This window comes from Tribolium madens, unplaced genomic scaffold (genome assembly GCF_015345945.1).
Source record: "Tribolium madens isolate multiple individuals breed KSU strain unplaced genomic scaffold, Tmad_KSU_1.1 Scaffold_3;HRSCAF=73;Tcas5.2_LG2, whole genome shotgun sequence".
Lineage (NCBI taxonomy): Eukaryota > Metazoa > Arthropoda > Insecta > Coleoptera > Tenebrionidae > Tribolium > Tribolium madens.
Genome location: NW_025401006.1, coordinates 1223286 through 1240928, shown reverse-complemented (window position 1 = coordinate 1240928; position 17643 = coordinate 1223286). Strand labels below are relative to the sequence as shown.

Sequence of the window (17643 nt, the reverse complement as noted above, 5' to 3'; positions counted from 1 at the left end):
CTCTAATTTTAACTATAATTTAACCAGAATTATGTGATATTTAATTTTAACAAATAAAACAATGAAACTAATATGTGTTCAGTAGTTTATTTGAGCTATGCTAACCCCACCCACAGAACAACACCTCACCCCACTTTTTGTGAAAAAGTGAAGAAATGTCAGAAAGAAATTAGTTCTTGAGAAAGAACAATTAATATTTTTGTATTAAATCATTCCTTCATCGTCATTTTTTGTAAGTTGTAAAATAAGTTTTCTTAAAATTATTACAGCTGCATAAGCGAGGTTATGTCTTTTTGAATTTATTTTTTTATTTATATTTATTAATTTCACAATTTATATGATGTTTTTTACATTAAAAATGTCCAAATGCAAAACCTGCTCTTTAAAATCTAGTTACAAAGATAGAAAATTATTTCGGGGGTTCCCCTTACTTTTTACTTGTCAATGACGTGGCCTTTACTAAGATTAGAAAATTAGAACCCATTGCATGATATTATGAAATGAAATAGTTTGAGATGAAAATATTTTTGTTGGGTTAGTGTGAATTCCAGTGTCCAATTAAACACAAAAAAGTTAGCTTTTTTAACAATTTTTTTTTCCAGTTGATAAGTTTTTACCAGAATGGAGGACGTAATGGAGGAAGAAAAACTCGAACCTCGGAATTACCAAGTCGATTTGATGAAGATTGCCATTAAAGAAAATACCATCATTTATTTACCAACAGGGTCTGGTAAAACTTTCATCGCAATAATGGTTTTGAAGCATTTGTGTGCCCCTTTATTGAGGTATTGGTGTTGTTTCATTGAAATTTTAATCTGACACAATTTTGTTTAGACCTTACAGTGATGGTGGAAAACTTACAATTTTATTGGTTAATTCTGTTGCTTTGGTGGATCAACATGGGAAGTATGTTAGAGATCACACGAGTTTCGAAGTTGGAACTTTCACGGGAGAAATGAACCTGGATTTTTGGACCGAGGACGAATGGGAAGCGCATTTTAATAAATATCAAGTTATCGTAATGACCAGCCAGATTATGGTAAATCTCATCAACAACCACTTTATAGGTATGTTTATTCACATGCATAAACTTTTTTTTAATATGGTAGACTACTTGGTTTTTTTATTAGGGTCAGGATGCAGATTTTTTATTTGGAATATTTATTTTTATATTAAGTGTGCGAGGCGGCGGTTTTTTTGACTCGAGAATATGTCGAAAATACAGGATGCGCCAGAACTCGCGCCCCAGAGAAAAAAATCAAGTAAGATACCAGGAACATTTAAAAAATTCAATCTCAAAAAATTTTGACATAAGTATATTTTTTGACATTTGACATTTTTTTATGTCTATTTAATGATACTGATGATCTTGTATATGTTTGTTTACAATTATTTAGTAAAGGTACAAACATTTTTCCAATAAAAGCCACAAATAACATTGAACTAGTTACGCAGAAAGAATTTCCCTATCATATTTCATCAAATGAATTTCAGTTTACAATACAGCTTCCTTGTTTCCTCTTCTAATAGCCTGTAGCAAAAAACTTGTAAAAACTCTCATAACTTCGGAACTTTTATAGATATTTTTTTAAACATATTTTCCATATTCGTGGTATCTTACCATATACAAAGGCATTTTTCTCTGGGGCGCGAGTTTTGGCGCACCTGTATATTGTATAGGGTTAAAAAACAGTTTCGCACAAATAATATCGAGCGATCAAGATAATTTGTACTCGAGTCATCCTTGGATCTGAAAACGTATGTCTGTAAAATGTCAAGTAAAATGGACAAGTCGAAGGGTAAAATGGCATGATCAAAAAGGTAATGATTATAATAACTAAATTTATAATTTACCTTCAAAAAAGAGCGGTCCTACTCGTATTATTATACGTCGGCGACTAATTCCTGCCTATTTGGCCCTTTTACCTTTCGACTTGTCATTTTATTTGACGTTTCACATGCAGTTAGACATACAGTTGGATACAAAATACTTTGGTCGTCACTTTTCTGACACTTTAATGTAATTCAAGCTTTAACGTTAAAATGAATGACAATTTCAAATTAATGACAGCTATTATATATCTTTCTCTCAAAAATACGTACAACTTGTCAACTATGATTGACAGTAGCTAAAAATAAGGTTAACAGTCCTAAAGCATGCTTTACAATTTAATGTCACTCAACTGACTTGACGACCAAAGTAATTTGTCTCCAACTGTACGTTCTCGGATGCAAAGATGACTCGATTACAAATTATCTTGATTGCTCGATATAAACATCGTTTTTTCTGCAATATTTAAATTAATTATTTAAAATACCGTGCAAGCCGAAAAACCGTTACAATTTAGACACTATTTTTAAACATTCTCTAATTTTTATCAAAAAATTGACGAGAATCTAAAATAAACATGTATGAGGAAGAACGCAATTAAATTAATGTGTCTGGTTGCAGCATTTTTGAGAACCCATTTGAAAAAGCAACAATTTTAAAACTAAAACTGAAGAATCATTTACACATACATTAACATACGTCAACTGTGAGCTCAATAAATTACACATAAATGATCTTTTGCAAAATAACTTTTTCTAGATACAGTGTAAGGCAACTTGATTTTTCAAAACCAAAATTAGGTTAGCATTATTTTTAAAAAAATTTTGTATTTCATATTTTTTTTTGTATCGGCTTTGGTCGCAATTAAATGATGAAGATTTGTGAATTTTGAATTTACATAATTGTCATTTTTGTATCAGTTTTATTTGTCCATCGACTGTACTTCAAAGCTTTTTTTAGATAATTTCCAATTCAATCAAATACGCCCTCGAATACGCCATTTTACGCTAAGAAAGTGCAGAATAATAGAAATATTTGACATGGAAATACTACACAAATGTGTCTGAAAAAAATTCACATCTCAGCGAAACAGAGTTTTTTTTATGATAAAAGTTGATCTTTGTGTGATTATTAGTTTTTGATATAAATAAGTTACGGGTAAAAAAGTTACGGTAACCTTTTTGCAATAAACTCATCTAGCGACGTTTTGAATTTCGTAGCTAAACTTGAAACCAAAGGGAAGTTGGTTCTTGAAGAAAAAATATAGTTTTCAACTACAAATATAACCAACCTCCCAACCCCTAAGCGACACAAAACTTAACTTCCTTGGAAGTTTTATAATACTCGTATATTTTTGTCAGTATTAACACTATTAATACAATTAATACTCTGAGTTTCTCTAATTAGAACCTTTATTCTCGGCTTTACTTTACAATGGTAGCTTACCAACTAGCTTATTTGTGTAAAAACTAAAACAGACCAATCACTCGACATTTATCGCTCATGTTTCTCAACATTTCACACGCACTCTAAACTAACCATTCGGACCTCCCAAGCATCCCTTACAATTCTAAGAACCCATATTCCTGTCAGAAGCACCAATTTGGTGCGAATAACAGTGATGATATTTCAGAATCTGGACGTGATGGTTTTCAGATCTCGTTTTAGAGTATCGAAATTGGTTAGAAAAGTTTAGTGTGAGCAAATAATTTTTTTAATTTGACTAGTGTTATTATAACTATCCTAGAAAAATAATAAACAATCCTTGTTGTAAATAACAAATAAATGACTAAATATTTATAGAAATTTGTTTTTCAAGGACGGATATTTTCACATCTACTCATGACACTAAGATCTCATCAAGGAAATAAAATAAATAATAAATAGTCTGGTTTTTCAATAATAATAAATTGTTAAAATTCGTTTTTACTTTATTAAATAGAAGACGAATTAATTATCGCATAATTTATTCTGGCTTGTTGCTCTGGCAAGGGCTAAGACAAGACTAACTCCAGATTACGATTTTTTACGTAGACGAAATTGATAATTCCTCTACTTTCCACGAAGATGCACACAGTTAAGTAAAAACTCATGTTACCTATGATCAGTTATAAACCCTAGATAATACAGTGTTGACATGATGCGTTGCAGACGGTTGGATGAGCCTAATTGTTTTTACGACTATTAACAATATTAAAAAAAATATTCGTTACCCACTAAAATTAATATATTTCAAATCAAGTTTCGAGTTAATAATAAATACTACCTCTGTCCCAAATTATAGTGTCTATTTTTTTATTTTTAAAAATAAAAACGCAAAATGTATACTATAATCTGGGATAGAGGTACTAATCTACTAATAATAAAGTACTTATGAAGTTTAATATTTTTAGATATGGAGCGAGTAAATTTGATGATTTTCGATGAGTGCCACAGCGGTGTGGACGACCAACCAATGCGCCAAGTAATGAAAACATTTCACAGCTGGGGCAAAAAACCTCGTATACTTGGTCTTACAGCCACATTATTGAATGGTAATTGTAAATTATCAAGAGTCATGGATGAAGTAAGATCTTTAGAAGTGACCTACCACAGTAAAGTGGCCACTGTAGATGGATTAGACGCTGTTGTTGGGTACTTTTTCAATAATAAATTTTTGCAAGTAGAAATTAACATCAATGCCTCAGATTCTCCACCAATCCGCAAGAATTATTTAAATATTGTAAACCTGCCACTCCCTCAGCTGACGACAACAAAGTGCTCAGTAAACTACGTAATATGGTAGATGTTTTGGGACAAATTATAATTAAAGATGAGCAAAACAGTGTGAATTTATTACAAACGGAAACTTTGAAACCACTGGAGCCATCCGACGTGTTGAAAAGTTTGAGAAACTTGATTTTAGATTTAATCCATCATATTGAAATCCTGGGTACATTTGGCGGTCATATTGCTTGTGTCGCTCACATGATACAAATTGAACGTATAAAAAAACACTGTCAAAACCACCAACTCTTTATTGTGCTAAATTACGTCTTGACGGTGATGGGAGCTGCAAAACTTCTCTTGCAAGAATCCATGACCGGTTATGGAACACTCGACAAGATTAAAAAATTCTCCTCTGATAAAGTTTTAAAACTGTTGGAAATTTTGGATGAATACAAGACGAAATCGGACGAGGAACTTTGTTGTTTAATCTTTACCAAAAGACGATTCACCGCCAAAATTCTTCACCACATTATCGACAAAACTAGTCAAGTCGATCCAAAATTTTATCATCTTAAATCGAATTTCGTCGTTGGAAATAAAAATAATCCATACAATGACACTCGTGAGAATTTATTCATAGCAAAAAAGAACCGAGAAGTGCTCAACACTTTTGTGAGCAAGGAAATCAATGTTTTGGTCAGTTCGAACGTTTTGGAAGAAGGTGTAGATATACCTAAATGTACTCTCGTCGTAAGGTTTGACAAATCCGAGGATTATCGTTCGTACATACAGTCGAAAGGACGCGCAAGGCATAAAAAAAGTTTATATTACACCATTGTAGAAACGCCTGAAGTGGAAAAGTTTGCTAAGAAATACGACGATTTCAACAAAGTTGAGAGTTTGCTTAATGATGTGAGTAATCACTAATCACTTTTTCATCTTTTTTATTATACCTGCATCATAATCCTAAATTAAAACACGCTGCAGCGTGAGTAATTTGGCCTTTATCGCACGCTGAAATTTTAAAGTTGTCTAGGTAACAAGAAATAGTGAAATGTCTGGACCAATTTTTATTTATTGAAATAAATATTAAAATTACAATTACTATTGTTTGAAATTTCAAAGCCCGCCGCTTTAAGCTGGCGTTCATAACTAGTAGAAGCTTTTTCATTTTCTATCTTTTGTTGGACGTTCATAGCTCTTGATGAAGTTGATGCAGCAACCGATGTGTTCAGAACACCAGCAATGCATTTGGAAACAACTATTTTGATTGAAGTGGATTCTTCAATATAGCCACTACGCCACTAGCCACTACGTACTTGCACTACGCAAATTTTGATGTTTCCGGAATTAATCGCAGTTCTGCTTGTTCTGCTAGCCTTTTAATATCTTCACTCATTTTCTGAACTGATTTTTACAAACGTCGAAAAATGTACAGGGTGGTGCATTTTGGATGTCCGAATAGGGAATCTCCGAAACTAAGAGGTTTAGCCAAAAACGAGTAATACATTCTGGGGCTCATTTTTTGAGAAAATAATATTGGTTAAAACCGCATCCCCGCTATCGTCTTTTGTTTACGACTTACAGACAAAAGTTGACATTTTGGCGAAATCTAAAAAAATTTATATCTTCGTTATTATAGAAGATACGGATTTGAAATACAGACATTATACCGGCACTTTTTTACGAGGAATTTAATAATGTAGTTAACAATTTTTTTCAGTTATTAGTTTAGCCGTAATAAGATAAACTTGTATTTTTTTAAATGGAAATCATAGGCGGCTATGGCAATTTTGAAAAGCTTATTTTTTTCTGATCTAAAAAATATAAATTTGTAACAAAATATTTTTTTATAACTATACTTAAAAAGTNAAAAGTGAAATACATATTTTGTGTGATAATAGTTGGCCATGGAAAAACTATTTCACTCCAAATGTGTAAATAATAATCAATAAGAGTTTTGTGAACTGTAAAATAGATGAAAAAATAGATAAAATTATAAAGATTTAAAAAATACGATACGGTAGAAGCATTGAACAAATATCCGAGCGCCTCAGAACAAAATTATTACATATTTTTAAAAAATCCAAAAATAGGAAAAACAAATTGTCAACAGTCAACACAATTAGAAAAAAACATTTTTTTCATGATCTAATGGAGTTAGGATAACGTTTCACATAGACGGAATTTGGGTATTTGAATGGCCATATCGTCATTTTTGTGTCATATAAAATATATTTTATTGAAGAATTAAAGCGGCTTTTTTTACAACACTCTATGTATCACTAGAAGTTGCAATCATAATGTTAGCTTGTTTAAAAACAAAGAAATGTTATTAGTCGCCAATAAGTTGATTTACAATTTATTTTGCATCTTTTTCATCACTTAGTACTTAGAAAACTCTTTCATTAGTGACACTGGTTGAATATAATATAGTTTAAATCCTTTTGGTTGAAGATGCAACATTTTTTCATGGCCAGCTGCGAACAAAAATCAAATATAATTTTTTGCTAAAAATGTATTATAATAATTTGTTACAAATATATATTTTTTAGATAAGAAAAAACACAAGCTTTTTAAAAATGACATAACCATCTATGATTCCCATTTAAAAAAATACAAGTTTATTTTATTACGGCTAAACAAACAACTGAAAAAAATTGTTAACTACATTATTAAATTCTACGTGAAAAAGTGCCTGTATAATGTCTTTATTTCAAATCTGTGTCTTCTATAATAACAAAGATATGAATTTTTTTAGATTTCGCTAAAATGTCAATTTTTGTTTATAAGTCGAAAACAAAAGACGATAGCGGGATGCGGTTTTCAACAATATTATTTTCTCAAAAAATGAGCCCCAGAATGTATTACTCGTTTTTGGCTAAACCTCTTAGTTTCGGAGATTCCCTATTCAGACATCCAAAATGCAGCACCCTGTACATAATGACGTAAACTAGTAACCGTCTCTACGAAAACGATTCACAAACAACCTTTGATAATTTTATTGTGTGAATTCACATTTTTTCAATGCTCATAAAAGATTGTAAATGGGCAGGTATAATAAAAAATAGCGTATAACACTCGTTTTACGACGTTAAAAGCACTCCGCTGACGCGTCGTGCTCTTAAATCCGTCGTGCGTGTTTTAAAGGCTTGCTTATAAAATAGTACAATAGTGGTTATAAATGATTTTCATCTAGCCAGCTGTGAATTTTCCATGTAAAATAAAAAATGCCGCTTTACGAAAATAGGGGTACCTACTTGTTGTAACTCAAAATTAAAAAATCGCCGTTTACTAAGCGTCCACTTCGAAAATAGACTTCAATTATAAACTTGTTTTCTTCCAAATATACATTATTATCAATTATTATTGGAAATTAGTTGAAACAATAAAAATTTAATTAACAACAATTTATTATTAATTAATAAGTGACACTAATGACAGAACTAGAGCTTTCAAAAAAGTAGAGCGGCACAAATAAAGTTACATGCAAAAAAATTCCAAAGCTGGCTAGATGAAAATCATTTATACGAGTAACCACTCTGTATTATAATATACTATTTTTTGTCGTATTTATTTTCATTGATTTTAAGTCCATATTTGTAATCCACGTTACCTTGAAGATAATCCTCGTTACCATGCATTTTAATAAACAAGTGTCCCGTTTTCAGCTTTTGATTGGTAAGAATTCCGAAAGAGATCATCCAAACGCGTCTGAAATTAACAACATGTATAATGAAGACAAGTTGGAACCTTACTATGTAAATGGCCCCAATTCGGCACAAGTAAACATGGCCTCCTCTGTAGCTCTCTTATGTCGTTACTGTGATAATTTGGCAAGTGACAAATACACCACTTACGCCCCTGAGTGGTATTTTGAAAAAGACTCTAACTCTTCAAAACTAAGAGTTTTTATCTTTTTACCCACAGTGTGTCCTATTATTGAACCCATTGTCGTAAGTAAATTGTTTACAATTTTAGCTCTTATAAACAAAATTGGAAATTTAGGGACCTTACATGTGGAACAAAAAGGATGCCAAAAGGGCCGCCGCATTAGTCGCGTGCATAAAACTACACCAATGTGGAGAACTTGACAATAATTTATTACCACTGAAGAAGCAGTTGGATGAAGCTGATGTTTCGCATCTTTTCAAGCATTGGCCACAAGAAAAGGAATGTGATGCCGGAAATAAGAAAAAGAAAAGACTACATGATAAAGAGGTGAGATCGGCTTTATTCCAATGTTACAAACACAAATAATAATAACTAGAAATCTCAGTTTTTAAGTTATACTATTTTTATTGTAGATTGCCTTATGTGTAAAACAGGCAATCCAGCCCGACAGAGTCCTCTATTTACACATTATTAGTATAAATCCTCAATACAAGAGAAGTGAGAATTTGGACGCAGCCACTATTTACGACATGTATAAAACTCCATTAAAATTTGGTTTGTTATCACCAAAACCGTTACCCGATTTGTGCAAATTTCCTCTATTCGATTCAAATGGAACGTTAGAAATTGATATAAAGAACAATGTTAAAGAAATGACGTTTGCAATTAACGAAATAAAGGAAATGAGAGAATTTCATTTTTTGGTATTCAACAATCTTTTGGAGATCTTAAAAGAGTTTTTAATTTTTGACAACATTGGGAAGAATTCGGAGATGTTGCTTGTTGTTCCTGTTCAAGATCACAATGGTGATGTTCAGATTGATTTTCAAGTAATTCGCGATCATAAAATTTTGAAAAATAAATACGAACCGGCTGCTACAGAACGTATGAATTTGAATGTAAATGATGAAACTTATTTACATAAAATTGTCTCTCCGTGGTACAGATCGCAGCCAAAGGTGAGTAAATGATTTCATTAATTGAAACGCTTTCCTGGAATAACACGTACTATTTTTAGATGTACGTTGTGACAAGAGTTTGTACTGATAAGAGTGCCCTAAGTCCGTTCCCGAATCACGAGTATCCCAATTTCGTCTCGTATTATGACGAAAAACATTCATTGACAATCTTGGATCCTCCGCAGCCTCTCCTCTTGGTTAAAGGCCTGTCGGAGAAACTGAACGCTTTCAAACCTCGAGGTTCCGGTGGTAAGAGGAAGAAAACAAAAATGTATGAAGAGTTGGAAGAATATTTAATACCCGAGTTGGTTATCAAGCAAGAATTTCCATCGTGTTTGTGGATTCAAGCACGATTTTTACCAAGTATTTTGTCACGTTTGGCTTTTCTGCTAAAATTGCAACAACTTCAAGTTGGGATAGCTCGCGATATTGGTGCAAAAGATGAGTATTTGAAAAATTGTCCGTCGTTGGAATTGAACGTCCATTTGTTGCGTTATGAACCCAATGATCTGGAACTGACTGAGAAATCCGAAAAATCCACACCTTTGATTGATAATTGCCTTGCATTGGAATGTCCGAAAAACTTGCTAACGATCCAATACAATAAAGATTTTGCGTCTAAAATGCTTGAGGCGGAGTACTACTGGAAGAATATTGAAGAACCCAAAGACATAGAACGTGTTATTGATGTGACTGTTATGGATATAGAATATTATGAAACTTTTATTTCCCATCAGCCTTCAAAAACTGGACGGTTACTGAAGAACGACAGTCCAGTTAAAAATGCTTTACCAGCCATCACTTATGATAAACAATTCGAAGAGAAACAGTTGCGGCTTCTGGAAATACAATTCGACAATCAAAGCCCGAATTTATGTCAGTTTTATGAAGCATTGACGGCAGCAGAAGCCAACGATGTAGTCAATCTCGAACGTCTTGAAATCTTAGGCGACTGTTTCCTAAAACTTACAGCTTCCTTGTACATTATTTGCAAATTTCCGACTTACAATGAAGGCAAATCTACCACTCTTAAAGGAAAGCTAGTCAGCAACAAAAATTTGTATTATTTGGGAGTGAAGAAAAATCTTGGCGGGATTTTGAAAAACAGTTGCTTATCTCCAAACGATTGGGTTCCTCCATGTTTTTGCATCCCACAAACTATCAGCAAGGCAATAAAAAATAAAGAATATTCCATAAACACGTTATTTAACTGTTACATATCGCCGGAAGAACAAGTCTCAGGTAATTTAAACCGAAAGACTTTAAACGACATGACAATTGAAGAAAATGCGCCAGATGAGGAAAATTCATACGGCAATATGTGCAACTTTTTAAATAAACAGTTAGTTGGTGATAAAACCATAGCGGACTGTGTTGAAGCTCTCCTAGGGGCGTACTTTCTAAGTGGTGGGATTGAGGGAGGGATTAAATTCATGGAATGGATTGGAATTTTACCCCTTTCTGAACAAATTCAACATCTGATAGAAACGACACAAGTAAATCCCGTCCTTAGTAAAAAGTCCAATGAAATTGACATTGATTTTCACATACCGCAATGGCGAGAAATCGAACAACGTCTCGGTTATCAGTTCAACAACCGAGCATTTCTACTACAAGCTTTAACTCATTCTTCCTATTCGCCAAATCGAATAACGCAAAGTTACGAACGTTTGGAGTTTCTAGGGGATGCCGTCCTTGATTTTCTGATCACTTGTTATATCTACGAACACTGTGGGCATTTGGAACCGGGTCAGGTGACCGATTTACGATCGTCTCTTGTCAACAATAACACTTTTGCTAGCCTTGTTGTTCGATGCGGATTTCACAAATTTTTGCTCATGATGAATTCAAATTTACAAGGTCACATTGATAAGTTTGCGGAGTATCTTGCATCAAAGAATTATGTGATTGACGACGAAGTCTTGATTTTGTTAGAAGAGGAAGAAATGAATATTGCCGAATATATCGATGTGCCTAAAGTTTTGGGTGATATTTTTGAAGCTCTCGCTGGTGCTATTTATTTAGACAGCAATAAGGATTTGAAGACTGTTTGGAAAGTGTTTTACAAGATTATGTGGCGCGAAATTGATCTCTTTAGTAAGAATGTACCAAAAAATGTTATAAGGAGATTGTACGAGTGTCATACTGTTTATCCTCCGCAATTCAGGTAAGTTGTTTCTCTTGTTTGAGTGATGATTTATTTCGAGATTTTTTCAGTAAACCGCTGGAACTTGATAGTAAAAAAACTATGGTTGCTTTAGACTTTATGTGTGAAGGTAGAAAGAAACGAGTACATGGATTTGGAACTAACAAGATTATGGCAAAAAGGGCTGCTGCAAAAATTGCTCTTCGTGCTTTAAAATTATAGTTATAATTCTAACGCACGAATAGTTACTATGCGCTTATATTTAAGATTTAGTTTCTTTATAGGTATTGTTTAAAAAATTCTATTTTCTGCTCTTAAGTAGTGGATATTTATAACTTTTTTTCATCAGTGTTAGTTAAATTAGTTCGTTAAGTGTACAGAAAATTTATATCATAAACTATTAAATTACAAAAAAGTATTTAATTTAACTAACATTGATACTGAATTTTGAAGTTCATTTTTGAAAAATTTTATTAAAGCTCGTTAGTATTAACTTCTGATTCCAAAAATTAATTGTTTTTAAATTAAAATTGTTTTAACTAACCATTCACTACCGCTTCTAAAGATGGTTAACATAAAACAATTTAATTTAAAATCACAATTTTTTTTAAATGAGGTGAGCTTTCAACGTTTGTGTAATACCAATACATTACGTTGACGTTAATTTAGTTTATATACACATTGCTTACAGTCTCTGTGAAAAGTGAGAATTTTGTGTTTTGTTATTAAATAAAAAAACTTATTTTGCTAAAAAACCTAGTAATTATTTACAAGTAGAAATTCCAACTGTTTATTCTGTTTTCCTTTTTTTCAACGAGGGCTTCTCAAAAATTTGCTTAACACCCCCTGCTTGCGTTGTATGAAATTTGAGATTTTGTGAAGTTTCACTTGACCAAGGTGAGTCGAAATGTGTTGTGTCTTGATCAACCAAATGTGTATATTTCGTTCTTCCAGACCGTCCGAAATTCTTGACTTGCATGACTTTTGGCAGAATGGTTTTATCAAAGTGATCTTCCAAAGTTGCTTGTGCAAAATCTCTCTTGAAAACTTCGTCTTCCTTGTCAAGATAGAATGCACCACGGTGGTAGTATTTCTGCAAAAACTTGTACTTCCCTTTGATGGCCTTGTTTGTTACTTGTTTGGGATTCAATCTCAATTCAAGTCTTCTCTCTTCTTCCGTCATGTTTCTCAATCTTTCAATTTCAAGTCGCTCTTTTTCTATAGCTTCACGTTCTTCGCGATCTCTTTTGATTCTTTTCAACTCTCTTAACTTCCACGCTTCATATTCAATTTCGTCGTTTTCATCATCTGTACAAACGTCGTTAAGGTTTGGCTCATTGTTTTCTTTATCTTTCGCTTGCTGCTCCTTTCTGATTGTTTCTTCAACAAGTCGTAACGTTTGTCGCCTCCTTTCTTCAGCATTTCTGACGGCTTCCAATTCTTGTAGCTTCTGCTTCTGTTCTTCTTTCTCTTTTTCTATTATCGTTATCCTATCTTTCTTCCTTACAAAAATCGGTTTCAACCTTGGACCAGTCTCTTCTTCCGAATCTGTGTATTCTTCATACTCTGACGACTCTTCAGACGACTCGGACTTTTCCTCTTCCTTCACCATAAACTCCTCTTCTTGCTTTTCCAGCATCCTTTTTTTCATCATTTCTCTCCGTTTCTCGATTTCGCTATCACTAAGTTCCACTTCGGATTCATCGTCATCAGGACCCGCCTCCAATGTGTGCTTATGTTCAGGTAAATTGATTTGTTCCTTTTCAGATTCTTCATCAGAGGATTCCAACACTTCTGGTTCTACAACGTGACGTCGCCGTTCGGGTCTCACTTCGGTTTCCACTTCAGCAATTTTCAAACGACGCAAACGGGGATCATTCAATTCATCGTCGCTGTGTGAGGGCTCCGGCGTGGGGGGTTGTTGGGGCTGGTTGCGACGCTCCAGAAAATCATCATCGTCACTGTCGCTGTCGGAACGCACGTCTTGGGCGTAATCAGGCTTTTTTCCAGACACATAGCGGTGCACTTTCACCTTTTGCATAGAAATTTCACCTAAAAATAAAATGAGAAACGGCTCAGAAGACATCATTTTAGTAAAGAGAATAAGTTTACCTTTTTCATTACGAACGGGAACCGCACCCGCAGTACTCTGTATGCCATAATAAGGCTGAGGGTTCATCATTTTGAAAAAACAACTATAAAAAACCCTTTTATATTCCCAAAATTGTGTTTTTATTAATGTAACGTTATGGTTATCATTGACGTTTCAACAACTGTCATTTGTCAAAACTGAGGGTCTTTGCCCAGTCGAGAATACAGACTTATGAGAATCTACACGCACGAATTTTCTTCATTACATTAACAAACATTTTGTTATTTCGTTTCTATCAGATCTTGCAGTAATAACCAAGTGTAAGATGGTTTTAGAAGACAATAATGTTTTGCTGATGGCGTACAGTGCTACAAAATTCTCGTAGGCGTATATTCTCGAGACTCTGTATTCTCGTCTAGGCATTAAATCCAAAACTGTCTTTTGAAAGAACCGTCGAATTCAAATGCGTTTTCTAATAAAGCGTTTAAATAATCTGACTTAAATAATGTTTTAAAGTAGTAACACGAATTAACGTGTTATTTATACGTTTTATTTAGATGTTATTCGGATTGTTTAAAACTATTGGACAAAAGTACAACTTAAGTGTCACCAATATAAGAAAACAAAATGCAAATTAGCTGTTGTTGTTAGGTTGGTAGTACCACCTGTTGATGCTGAATCAAGTTAAATCTACGAAACGCAAGCGTGGAAGAAGACGCGGCGAAGCAGTGTTATTATAATTTTTACGCGATTATGATAAAATATTCCAATATTATGAACTAATAAAGTGACTCCGAGTGTATTTTTTGTGTTTTTGTGAGTGTTTTATGAGTTACAATTTTTGGATTACAAACGGCAACATAACTTGTAATAAGTGGTAAGTGTTGTTAGGATGGAATCGTCTTTGAAACCGTATTTTCGGTTATAAACCATCCACCGGTAACCTGTGTCTAGTTTACCGTTTCGGTAAATGTTTTCAAGTTGGCTGATCTTAGTTGGCCTCGATGGCACTGATTGAAAATCGGTGAAATTTGATGAAAAATCAAATAAATGCGCTATAATTTGGGTAATTAAAAAGTCAATGCCGGAATTGTTATTGTCAAGTGCGGATAAAAACAGCAAAATAGGCGCGGCAAATTCTTGTTTCTTGTATGTCAGCACGATCAAGAAGTCTGTGTGGAGTCTGACGTTTAGGCAGGGCAACGTCAAGAAACTTGGCACAGCATGCTGTGATGCTATTATGCAAAGTATACCAATAATCAAGGACACTGTCTATGAGGCTACCAGAGACTAAAGTGTTGTTTATCTTTTGGTTTGCAGACGATGACGTCAGGATGGATATGATGAGAATGGGTCAACGACATCCGGAATGCCCCCTTTTCTTTGCCAATTAATTTTCCCGGATTTTTCCGGGGATTTTTTCGAGTCCGGAACCTTGTTTGAGTTTCGACGTGTCAAAGGTCTACCGGTTATTAGAGACGCGGATGGAATTAATTTAAATGTATTATCGCTCTGAATCTGGTTTTCTGCTTGTGATATTATCTAGGTCATTAATTTTATTTGCCAATTCATAAAAACAATGCAGAATTGGGAAGATTCCACAATAAATTAAATGTGGACCGAGATGTCTTTTATTACTCAGTAATTGACACCAGTATGCAAAAATTGTGAAATTGGAAAACGCAGTTGACGTCATTTCCCATAAACTCGAAGGTGAAGTAGTTTTACTAACATTTCACAAATAATTGAATCGCTTTTTACGAGATGTGTGTATAAGATTTCTAAATACTTTGTCTTCGAGTTAGAGAAATACGCAAATTACTCTGAACATTACAATTGAAACTAATTAATTGTTCTAAAAGTTGTTAAATAATTCGTGATTTTCAAGTTTTTACCAAATCTGGACTTATTACCGACCCATAACTAGACTCAATTTGTAATCAACTTAGCACAGATATTACCCTAAAAAAACTTTATTTACCTTAAAAGTAACTACAATGACAAATAAATGCATTCACAATTGTTTATTGATGAGAGTTTCTGGGTTAATAACTTTGTTGACAATGTTTTGTTATTAAATTTAAATCATAGCTATTAATACAGTGCGATCAAAAAGTCTTTCTATCAAGTAGGCGTACTAGTTGAGGACGTATGTCGCTTGGAAGTTTGTATGTCAGCTAGATGACAAAAAATTATTTTATAAAAATTAAAATATTGATCTAAACAAATTGAATTACTGTATGAAACGTCTTAAAACACCCTAAAATGAGATGTAGCTGAAAAAAATCAGAATTGAACTACACGAAATTTGATTTAGGTAAACGAATTTTTGCTATTTATCTGGTGTATCTGTTAAAATTAAGAAAGTCGTTCTTGGAACAGTTATAGCGCTTCTCCAACTCAATATTTCATGGATCTTTGAAGTATAAAAAATTAATTAGGTGTGTTTATTCATCAATAAAATATTTATATTTTTTGGTGAAATTGTTTACAATGTGACACAACGTTGACATGACAGTCCAGTTTGGAGTTTAATTTCATGGCCAACTGGGTTTCAGTATGTATATACGTGTGAATGGGTTTAAAAATTCGGTAGCATACAATGAATATATTATGTTTTAACTTCCCATTCCTAATTAGAACAAATTATATATGAATAGTTTCGTTATTACGGTTATTTAGGTACCACGCATCTATATATTCTTGAAGAATGTCGTTTATGTATATATTTACTAATACATTAAATAAGCATTAAATTCTAGTCTTAAACGGGTATTGTTCTTATTCGGTTTAAAACTTTCTATGGAACTTAATGAATCAGGTCTAAACTAAATATGAGGAATTTAGCACGATTTCTATACACTTTGAAATTCTTTTTGCAAAGTTTTATGGCCAGATACTTTTTAAAAGCATTAAATACTTGAGATTGAGAACTTCTTAGATGTTTTGAAAACAATGCTCACTTTACATTTTCTTAGACATTGTGAAAACTAAATTATTGTGTTACTAGGATGCGGATATTTGATTTTGTTTGAATGACGTAACAATAATTTTGATGTTCCAGACTGTGTGTATGAATAATGCATTTTTTTTGTGTATGCAAAAACATTGCAAAATGAGAATTGTGTAAGACTATCTAGACAGAAATTCAAGTCGGTTTCTCCTATTTTCGTTTTTTAAAGTGTATAGGTGCAGTTCATTATTATTTAAATGACAGAGTCGACAGTGATACTTTCTTAAAGTTTATTAACACGAATCCAAATTAAACAAGGCAATGATCGATGTTTTCTCTGAGACTTGAACGCTCGACTAGACCACGAAAATATTCGTTTTAACTTTTAACACACCCATAATACAGTTGTCATTTTAACACTAACATACATTTTAACACAATAATATAAGTACAATTTTATTTGCATTGCATATAAAACAGTATGATTCACTTGAAATGCTACGAACGTGTTTTTAAATTAATATTCTCGATCTGGAAGGCATTTCATTTTAAATATAGACCTACAAGTGGGTGTGACGTTCCGTTCAAAAAGTGTTTTTTTATGATGAGATCTCTTCCGAAGGGTGCAGTTTTTTTACCTGGATTTCATTTTATGAACGTTTCGTGTTAAAAGTCGAATGTTTAAAGAATGACGAAGATTGGAATTTTTTAGATAAATGAAAATATTTGAAAAGAGGTGCTCCATTTCCGATTATATCAGAGAGTCAACTATTTTAAGTATATCTGCCTATATTTGCTCAGTGTGTGCAATGATATTTATTTTAAGATCTTTGAACTTGGCAATTTGTTTTTGAGTGTTTGGTAAATAATCAATATGTAAGTTGATAGATATAGATATTGAACGTTATCAGATTGTTTCTGTTTATTATGTAACATTGGTTTGCGAAAGTTTCGTGTATTTTGAGAAAAACTCAATTAAAATTTGACTATATATTTTTTATTTGATAAATACTGCAATTTTGGAACTTTCAAAATATTAGAACATTTTTTCTCTAGTAG

General features: G+C 32.9%; 3 protein-coding genes across 5 annotated transcripts in view; 2 read left to right on the top strand and 1 right to left on the bottom strand.

The window, feature by feature from the left end:
* The first annotated feature begins 113 nt into the window (after positions 1 to 113).
* Positions 114 to 12288, top strand: LOC123007993 (endoribonuclease Dicer). 3 transcript variants are annotated; one of them, XR_006412913.1, is made up of 11 exons: positions 114 to 232; positions 603 to 785; positions 835 to 1067; positions 4225 to 4465; positions 4519 to 5452; positions 8212 to 8496; positions 8549 to 8761; positions 8848 to 9393; positions 9453 to 11560; positions 11611 to 11871; positions 11969 to 12288. XR_006412913.1 is itself a non-coding variant. In XM_044403552.1 (10 exons), exons 2-10 carry the CDS (start codon positions 622 to 624, stop codon positions 11759 to 11761), a joined length of 4875 nt encoding a protein of 1624 aa, XP_044259487.1. In that variant the 5' UTR covers positions 114 to 232; positions 603 to 621; the 3' UTR covers positions 11762 to 12288. The 3 variants fall into 3 exon arrangements, 2 of the variants coding, with proteins under 2 accessions (XP_044259487.1, XP_044259488.1); XM_044403552.1 differs by having other exon boundaries at positions 11611 to 12288; XM_044403553.1 differs by lacking the exon at positions 114 to 232 and adding an exon at positions 355 to 534 and having other exon boundaries at positions 11611 to 12288.
* LOC123007996 (microfibrillar-associated protein 1) lies at positions 11645 to 13809 on the bottom strand. Its single transcript, XM_044403560.1, has 2 exons — positions 13652 to 13809; positions 11645 to 13591 (listed from the first exon to the last, which is right to left on the bottom strand). Exons 1-2 carry the CDS (start codon positions 13719 to 13721, stop codon positions 12330 to 12332), a joined length of 1332 nt encoding a protein of 443 aa, XP_044259495.1. The 5' UTR covers positions 13722 to 13809; the 3' UTR covers positions 11645 to 12329.
* Positions 13810 to 14327: 518 nt separating this feature from the next.
* The window catches only part of LOC123008117 (spectrin alpha chain, non-erythrocytic 1), a 33324-nt gene continuing 30008 nt past the window's right edge, over positions 14328 to 17643 (top strand). The window contains exon 1 of the mRNA XM_044403742.1: positions 14328 to 14508. The gene's annotated coding sequence lies outside the window, so the exon portion shown is untranslated. The remainder of the gene's footprint in view (positions 14509 to 17643) is intronic.

Coding starts and splice junctions, on each gene's coding strand:
- LOC123007996 (XM_044403560.1), bottom strand. CDS start 13,721: ATGATGAACCCTCAGCCTTATTATGGCATACAGAGTACTGCGGGTGCG. Junction 13,592..13,651: donor TCCCGTTCGTAATGAAAAAG/GTAAACTTATTC, acceptor TTTTATTTTTAG/GTGAAATTTCTATGCAAAAG.
- LOC123007993 (XM_044403552.1), top strand. CDS start 622: ATGGAGGACGTAATGGAGGAAGAAAAACTCGAACCTCGGAATTACCAA. Junction 1,068..4,224: donor CATCAACAACCACTTTATAG/GTATGTTTATTC, acceptor TAATATTTTTAG/ATATGGAGCGAGTAAATTTG. Junction 11,561..11,610: donor GTTTATCCTCCGCAATTCAG/GTAAGTTGTTTC, acceptor AGATTTTTTCAG/TAAACCGCTGGAACTTGATA.